General features: G+C 48.1%; 1 protein-coding gene across 1 annotated transcript; it reads right to left on the minus strand.

Annotated features, from left to right (window-relative positions):
* Positions 1 to 3,486: 3,486 nt before the first annotated feature.
* Positions 3,487 to 7,792, minus strand: LOC118502954. Its single transcript, XM_036035711.1, has one exon. It carries the CDS (start codon positions 6,551 to 6,553, stop codon positions 4,544 to 4,546), a length of 2,010 nt encoding a protein of 669 aa, XP_035891604.1. The 5' UTR covers positions 6,554 to 7,792; the 3' UTR covers positions 3,487 to 4,543.
* Positions 7,793 to 9,659: the final 1,867 nt, after the last annotated feature.

The following is a 9,659-nucleotide window of genomic DNA, read 5'->3' on the forward strand; positions in this document are numbered from 1 at the left end:
TCATTCCAAAATTCAACATCGTAACTTTCTAGATCAATTTTGGTTGTAAAAATTTAAAAAAAGTGTGAGAACAAAAAGAACCTATTAAGTGACAAAGTTAGACTATTTTAAAGATGAAAAATAGAAAGAGAGGATGCCAAAAACTATAAAAAATTGTTCGAATGTTAAATTTGATTGTATGTATTGTATAACTTAGAATTGTACACTAATAATCAATTTATCTATTTATCCAATGATAAAATCGTTTTCTTAACATCTTAAACTATATTTCTCAAAAATACTACGTCGCTTAACACGGTCGATCGGTTTCATAGCCTCAATTTTAGGATTCTAAAACAAAGTGGTCTTATTCACTGTCTTTTGTCCGTTACTGTGTGTAGTTAGAATCATAGTGCAATGGTTTAGTTTTTTTATGAAATAAAAATATAACAATTTTTTATTAAACAATTTTTTCTACTGTTTTTCTATTTATAAGTAGCTTCATTTAGTGGTAACAGAACGCATTGATCTCATATTTTCGCATATTTTTGGATAAAAGATATTTAAGAAAAATTTTAAATTCTTATAATACTTATTTAGATTTTATTAACTCTTGTTTTCCCTTAAAAATAAATAAAAGACTCAATTTTAATTGTACCATATATCTCACGGCTTATACCCAGAATAGTTTGCTTCTTTAGTGTCGCCCTTGACCTTGTTTCGATTTCATCATTGTAACCAATGTTCTCTCATTTTTTAGCTTTATATTGTCTTCTTTTGTTTTATTTTCCTTTTTTGTCCCAAAAACGATCACTAGTTTCATTAGTTTCTACTGGTTGTTTTCTGTTCATTGTTTTCTTAATTTTTAACTATATTTCATAAAATTATTTATTTTATCCTTTTATTCTATTGTTGCTTTGCTGTTTTTTTTTTAATTACCTTTCTCAAACTACATCCAAATATACATTTACTTTAAACCGTAATAAAATTACTTACTCATTTCTTTCCCACACACCACACCATCCAAGGCTCGTGCAATTCTGGCGCTTCCTTTCGACAGCTTCACCGGACCAAATCAGCAAACGAAACATATTTTTCCCACGAGCTTCACCATTCCCACCCCAAAAGGTGTGAGGCCGCTTTTCTATTGGACGATAGCTTAATTTGGGCCCCCGCGGTACCCGGTACACGATACGGCACGCTTCCCAAACACCACACCGGTGTTTCGGTGTTTGACATTTTAACCATCGGAATGGATTGCCCCCAAATAGAAACCCTTCCAGCACCACTGTTGAGAGCAGACAAAAAAAAATAAGCACAGTATAAATCACGGTAACAATTTGCTAGAAGGCAGACATTGACAGGCGCGTGGCTCGCACGACCCATTAGAACACTTTTTGGTGCGCGTGTCCGACCAAGTAGTTCGTTACGGACTAAAGTAGACGGAGGTTGCGCACCAGCGTGATCAGAATACAGAGAGCCGAAGTAAGTAAAGCGTTTGGTCGTTCGTGATCCCTTTCGACGCTGCTGCTACGGGAGGATCAACAGGCAGTGCAGGTAGATCGGTCGTCGATCGTATGCTGATCGACGAGCCTACGGGCACGCTGTATTCACTCTCACTTACTGTCCGTCCATAGTTAAAGTATTTCGTTTTTCTCTACATCCCTTGCGAAATGTTACGAAACAGGTCATGCCATGCCATCTGGCCAACTGTCAGCCGGTGAGCAGTAACAACGGGCTTGTAGTAGACTTTTTTTCGCTCTCTGCTCTGCTTCACCCACTGCACACGAATTCTTGCTCTTGAGACGACCTTGGCCGGACGATGAAAATGCAACTTTCTGGTGTGATTTTGTTTTGCTCGGTTCCTTAATAAAATAATCATAACAAGATCACACGCGCCGGACGGTCAGGCAGGCAGTGGAATAGACTCGCCGCCAATAAAAGGCTCGTTATGCTCTTGTTCTCGGTGGCTATAAGACTCGACCTCGGGCCACCCGAACCTGGTGACTTGCCCGTCGCTCCCGAACCAATCCATCCTTGTCGCCGAGAACTCGACTCTCGATTTATTCTTTTTGGACCTCCTTGAGCCAGCTCACCGTCCCAGACAGACAGGCCTGAAGCAAAAAAAACGCTCAAACAAACCGCTACACCTTCTCACTTTTATTACCAAACCTGTTTACGCTTTTTCGGTGGAGAGATTTTGCCCTAAAAAAGTGTGTCCCTTGCCATATATGCAGTTTGCACCGGGCACCGGACCGGTATGGCGGGTCGTACACTCATTTTATTTGCTTTTTTAAACATTCGTTTTTCGTACACTCCCACTGCTCTGTCGCTGGAACCACCCAACCACTCCCGAACTTTGGATTATTTTACATAACACTGCGATTGCTTTACCCCGGTGCACTATGATCGTGATCTACCACCGGTCATCGGCAGTATCGGCAACCCTGCATGTCAATGCTACATTGTTCGCAAACTGTCCGTTCCTGTGCGTTCGGTGCACACAGCTATGGGCCAATATGGGGCCATGATAAGTGGTCGGAGTGCAATTAAAACTGCACGTACATATGCTCGATCTCGATCTTATTTCTTTCCCCCTCCCCCTCGCTGTGTTGAAGGCTAATATGCTACGGTCTGTGTATGCATATAACCCAATTGGTTCGGTCCTGCCTACGGGGAGGTCATACATATCGGAAAGTAAAGGAAATAGTAAACGACTAATTGTTTATTGTTTGTATGGCGAGATAACTGTCCGCTGTGTCGGTTTGGTTTAAATATTGCACGTTAGTCAACCTAGTGTGAAGTGACATGGCTGGGGGGGGGGGTAAAGCCTCCAATAGAAAGACCAGTCTGACAGGCTGACAATTATTGCAATCCATTTGAATAGAACAATGTAGACAGACCAAGCTTTTCTCGATATTCTAGATAAAAAATGAAACATTTAATAATGTTGTCTGCCGTCACTTTAATCTGGACCACCCTTAGCGAGGGCAATCCGACCTGATGATCATTGATTGCATGCTCTCTAATGTAGGAGAAGCTTACCAAAGCCATCAAATACAGACGTAATGTAGATATGGGCGATCGTGTCTCTGAAGTCTTCCTCAACTTCACCTATCTGGCCAACGGGTAATACTACAGCCTAAGGAAATTTCTTCACTGAAAATGTCTGTCGCGATGCCAAAAGTCGGAAGGGTTTTTGGCCCCCCTGGGTAGAAGGGCAATGGAAGAGGGGTCTCTTAGGGGTCCGATGGACGGAGGACACATTTATGTAAAGAGACCCGATCCTATACTTCGTGATAGCGCAACACTAAACTCTGAACTTATCAGATCCGCGATCATCCCACTCTTCACGCTGAAATGATATGGACTGGTCCTGTCATGATAATGTTACCAGACGTCCCACCCTATAAAGTCTCTTGAGCTCATCCACATTTACAATCATTCACTTCTCTCAGGCTCATTGAATGTAACCTTCATTTACACCGAATGCTGATTGCGCATAGCTATTTGGCAACATTAATTAACACTTTATTGACATTTCTTTAAAATACTGTTACAACTCTGTACATAAATAGTTCTTCCCGTGCACATTCGAATACCTTTTCCTGGTACTGTTCAAAGGCACACATAATCGATTTCGAATCGAACCAAGATTCAAACACCAATTCCCCGCCAGCTCGAACACCTGTAAAATCCGCTTCGTTCGAACCATTCTCTTCTCTTACTTCCGCCCAAGGGCAACCCGCCACAGCAAGGAACACACAAACATTCAATGGTAGTACCAGCGGGTGTGAGTACTGGTAAGTACCTGGGTAGCAAGATTTCCTACAATCCCCCCCTTGCCACTCACTGGTGTCCGTGGGCGGGTGTGTAGAGATTTTCCGCACCCTAAACGAAGACCCGAGGCAGGATGGAGGATGGAGTCCGAGGGACCTTCTGTTAACTCACAAGCCAAACATGAATACTCATTTTGTTTCTCGGCGTGCTTATCGAGCGGAATTTGCGTTCCGCATTTTGCACCAAATCCGGCCGGAAATCGACCGACGCTGCTACGGCACTAATTACCGCTCGCCAGTGCCACTACAGCTTGAATTGCTTCAGCACGAGGCTATGACAACGCGTTCCACCGCCGTTCCTCGAATGCTTTTTCGTGTGTGTGTGTGTGTGCATATGGATCAAAAACAGTTTTGCTGCGTCAGTTTGGCAGCTCAGTACCCAATCCAATCGGACCTTCTTAAGCCCGCGATAGGGAACCGGCGCGCACCATGGAATTTATGCGAATCCGCACGCGCCCGCCTTATTGTTCGTCCAAATAGTAGCACAAAAAACCAACAACTCTCACACACACACGCACACATCCACACGCAGTAGACCTCGCTGAAAGGCATCAACAAACCCAACGCACCATATCTTGAACACGAGTTCCTTACAAGAGAGCGCGAGCATTCGATCGTTTGCACAAGGTCACTAACTTCCTTTCACATGGCACGCGCCTAAAGGCACCCCTACGGTTCTCCTCTTGTCTCTCCACTCCACCACCCCCACCCCCCACCCCACCCTTTTACAGTAGGAACCGATCGAGCAGATTGTCTCGCCATCGATACCGGCGCTTGGCCAGATAGTAAAACAGCTCACCGATGAAAGCGATCAGCGCGAGGATCAGCCCGGCGGCCCCCAAATAAAACGCACCCTCGATATGATCCAACCGCAAGATCGTCTGTCCCTCGCCACTCCTCTCGCCACCCCCGCCCCCTCCGCCCCCGCCCCCACCCTCCTCCTGGTCCTCGTCGATGCGGATCTTTTCGCTCTCCTTCTGCCACTTGCCCAGCAGGCCCGACTCGCTGATGCGCCGGATCAGTTCGTTGATTTTGGGCAGCAGATGGAAGTCCTTCTTCGCCAGCATGCTCACCGAGTACGTGTAGATGTTCTCCGCCTTCGGGAAGCAGTACAGCTCAGCCTCACCGATCGCACGGCTATTGCTCGAGTGTGCCCGGCTCATCGCGATCGCGATCGTCCGCTCGCTACGCAATCGGCCCAAACATTCGTCCAGATTTCGGCACACCCGGTACGCGCCCGCTATGTGGCGCGACACCGCATCCGGTTTGTCGAAGTGGCCGAGCGTATTTTCGGCCCCCACAAACCCAAACCCGGCCTGGATCGCTTGCTGGATGGTGGAGATTTGAGGCTCGTACCGGGGGCGCGTCAGCACCGAGATGAGAAAGCTATGGTAGGCCGCGTTCCAGTGCAGCCCGTAAAACATGTACCCGATCAGGAACAGCCGTATCGAGACGCGCCTTGGCCAGTAGTGTGCGTACACGCTGAGCGAGAACGCCAGCGACTGGAGCAACATCCAGGTGTAATTGACCCGGTACAGCCGTTCGACGTAGTTGAACCGATACAGCAGCCCGGCCGCCGCAAAGATGATCCCGATCGCGATCAGCCACGTCCACACGTTGAAGATGATGAACACGTTCAGCCATTTCGGTGCGTGCCGCGCCGTCGGCACACACCACGTCAGGTCGTCCTGGTAGTAGGGAATCGTGGCCGACAGCAGCTTGCGACTGATCGGGTTCTCATGCAATCCGCCAATCATCAGATCGGTCCGCCGCTGCAACACATCCGCATACAAACCCGTCTGATTGTCCGCCGTAATGCGAGCGGTCGTAAGGGCCGACTCGATTACGCTAAACACCGGCACCAGCCGCATCCGGGCCGTAATCGCGTCCAGCATCAGCACCTCCAGACCCTTCTCGATGTGGCTCGCGTTGCCCACCACGAACGGTTCCCAGATGCTCGTCGACACCTTCAGCGGACAGTAGTTGTAGTACTTCGGTATCTTCGGTCCGTAGTCGCTAAAGTAGTGCCGCTCACGGAATACCCACGCCGCACGAACGTTTCGCTCCGGTTCCGCCTCCTGCAGCACGTACTCGCACTCGTCCACCAGCCGCAACCGGTCAATGTTATCCGCACAGCCCCCACTCTCGTACGGGAACCAGGTCCACACCTCCAGCACCGACGTGTTGTACCGCTGCACCATCACGTTCACGTTCAGCACCGAATTGTCGAACAGTTCCTGCAGCACATTGCGCACCTCGATCTCGAACACGAGCGGTGTCAGCTCGGCCGTAAACAGCACCACGACCTGGGCCAGCGGGTTCCAGGTCGGAAGGCGCCGCAGCTGCCGGATCGGAGCCGCCAACGCGGACGAGTCCGCTATCAGCATCAGATAGTTTTTGGCCTTCTCCGTCACGTGCGATGCGTTCCAGTGCGGCCGGCTAGCGTCCTTCACCATCACGCCCAGCTCGTGCCGCGGATTCTCATTGAACGAGCGCAGTATGTGGCGCTGAAACTCGGACGCATCCGGTTTGATGTTGATGATCGCGAGCGAACCCTTCATCGCCCGTTCCGAGCGAAAGTACTTCTCGCACAGCCGTCTAATGCACGGCACGACCGACAGCAGCTGCTCGTGTTCGGACTCGTCCACCGGGATGTCACCGGCGATTTGAGGCACGGTCACTAATAGCTGCAGCAGCAGCACTGTCGCCACACAAGCGCTCGCCGGCCGGGGCATTCCGTGACTGACGTGATTGGAAGGATGCGCAAACCACAGAAAAGGACCCGGTGGTGTCCCGGCCGATGTCCCGGCGGGGGAGGTTGGTCAGGCGTATTTATACCCTTGTTTTGAGCACGGAAACAAACGAAACAAAAGCATCTCCCTCATTATGGTGTAAAATATGTATAGACGCGGTCGCTGAACAAACGCCGCGGGGGGGTGTGTGAGGCCAATTATCGTTATTGATTTATCATAACGGCACGCCGATTACAATCGCTCCTAATGCGGCACGGGATCATTACGCTGGTGCAGGACGACATTAAATCTTTCGCCGGGAAATCGCGTACGAACCACGCTGGTGACCCCGCTTCGTTCAGGTGTCACATTACTTCAACCACGGTGGTGAGTGGTGGTCGAACAAAACAGTGACGCGTATGAGCTACCCCCGTCAACGACAGCATCTGTCGTCCGGTCCGAAATCCAACCGGGCATACTGGACATACTGGGGATCAGGTTCCTCGCACACAAGGTCGTTCGGTCTAAAATAAACGCAACAAGAACGCACAATGAACGTAAGCCAATTAAAGAGAGTTAGCTGGCACCGGTCGGTCGGTCGGTTTTTGACCGTACACGGGGCATCTTGGGCGAACCAGTTTGCGATTTTGATTATAACCGCACCGAGGCGTCCCTTTGCAGTGCTGCCCAAGTGCAGCGATACTGAGTCGAAATAAAGTCACTAGTGGAAGGGATGATTTACATCGGGCTTGATTTAATTAAGAAAAAAGAACGTTTGTTTAAAGGCATTTTCCCGTCCGAAAAGAATTTTTCACACGTGCTCATGGCGACTCAACCCTTAACGGTTCTCGCTGTACCTTCATTAAGTGTGACTTTAACCTCGTTTAATGCCGTTTCATTGAGCGCACCCTTCTGCGTTTGAAATGTGGCCACGCGATTGTCACACTTTTTTTGTCGCTGCTGCTGCTGCTGCTGTGCTTCGTGTCGATTCCTTCACCTGCATCGACAAGCCAACCATGCCATGCACCCCGGCCGGCATCGACCCGCTGGTGCATGAAATCTAAGCCGCACAACGAGAGGCGAAAAACGCGATCGTTATCTAATGGAAAGTGAACGTGAAATTTGATCCTCGTGTGTTTGTGTTCTTGGAGTCTTTTTTTTGTGTTTTTGGCAATAATTTAAATTAAACATTGGACATTGTGTTGGTGTTGAGTTTCATTCAAGATTGCTTAAGATTGCGTTGAAAAATTATTCTATTATTATTTATTGTTAAACATGTTGGGAAATTGAGAAGTTGAACTTTCCCCAATGCACTTACGCTATAATGAAATGCTTATCTTTACAACATCACAGCATCCAGGTTAACGAGGGGAAGCGGCTTTAAGAGTATCGTTTAGCATTAACCCACACTTAACCCACACGATGCTATCTCCAAACTCCAAACTGACTCTGCTCTAAATGTACCCGAAAAGAAAAAAACACATCACTGAACTAAAAACATCTACCAAACAAGAGCGGTCAACTTTTGACCGCAATTAGGCAGTGCTCCAACATCGCATTGGCTAGTGTCCATATGTTCGTACCATAAAGATTGCCTCCATAAAGTGCTCGGGGAACGTTTATGGTGCCAATCCTTTATTGTGCCACCGGGTTGTAATCATGTAAACAGGGGCGCCCGGACACATACAATTCCGACACTCGTGTGCCTTTTTGCACCGCGTTTTTTTCTCTTGTGCGAAATCTAAGATACTGGCCAGTGTGCAACCCCAATCGACGTGTGTCAAGAGCGATCAGGAGCGGAGATCAAACTCGATCAAATTAAGCACGCTTGCGCTTCCGGAACTATAATCCATCCATCACTGGCTCGAAGACAGCAAACGCCCGCCAGTTTGCTGCGCTGTTTCTTGCGCTCGTGGTGGTGTTCTTAGCCACCTCACTCGCATAGGAGCCCTCGCCTAGAATGTATGGCATTTCTGTACCATCGATTAACCTTGGACTGAAACGCCGCTCGAACTGCTTGCTCGAGTAAAACCGAAAGGTGTAGGGAACTTTATCGAACGCGCAAGACTCCCGCGTGTTGGGCGGGGAGGTTGCATAAGCCCAGTGGGAAAGCTAGAACGAACGCTCCACAAATCAATCCTCTGGAGCGGCAGGCGTTTGGACCTTACAATGTCGGTACCGGGGATCGGTCTCTTTGTACCGGGGGTTGATTTCAGAAATGTGGTTTACACTGTTATTTGCTTCGATACTATTTTTGCCCTGCCTGTCCTTGTAATAAAACGGCATGATCGTACACTACCGCCGAAGGACAGGTTGGTCCGTTAAATAATCCCGTTCTTGGGGCGTAAGTTGATCCTTACCCTTTAAAGCCGCCCCATTCGCTCGCGCCTAATACATATTATTTTCGCCTCGAAAGCTGATCTGGATAATGGGACTTTTTATAAGCGATCTGGCACTTTGTTGGAGGGAACCCTGTTTATTGATCTTCAAATTTACCACCAGCGCAAACGTAATAAACAAATGATTAATGAGCATCGCCCCAGTTTCTGCTCTCGGCTAATCACAGACACTTTCCCGAAGGCCGTCATAAAATTTTCTTTTTGTGAAACCAACAGCAAATGAAAATGTTTGCGGCTTCGATCCATTTTTTTGTTTGCGGATTTTTGAGAAACAACAACTGATTTATGGCGGTTGTTTCATCACCAAGTGAAAGATAGACAAGGTGGGAAATATGTATAGCAACCACCAGCCAAGCACAAAGCAAGCTCATCTTCTCTGGAGTGAATAGAAGCGGCACAATCTTAGTAGCCGGTGACTTCATCACGCGCCGCTTCGAACGACCGTTGCGTTACTATAGATGGGCACACACACACAGTGGTTTTGCACCTCGATACTCTTCTGCTGGCTGTAAACACCAGCGGCGCAATCGCCGCATCTCAATGGGTTTAGGATGCTATTTTTGTATTTGTATAGACGGATTTCAGTTAGCAGAGTTGCACCGGTTGCGGACTATGGAGTCCCCGTTCCATCCAACTGCTTGCCATTGTGGCAATGCAGTTGGTGCAGTCTTTTCCAATTGACGGTTGCACAATGTTACATCCTCAGTACC

This window comes from Anopheles stephensi, chromosome 2 (genome assembly GCF_013141755.1).
Source record: "Anopheles stephensi strain Indian chromosome 2, UCI_ANSTEP_V1.0, whole genome shotgun sequence".
NCBI classification, from domain to species: Eukaryota; Metazoa; Arthropoda; class Insecta; order Diptera; family Culicidae; genus Anopheles; species Anopheles stephensi.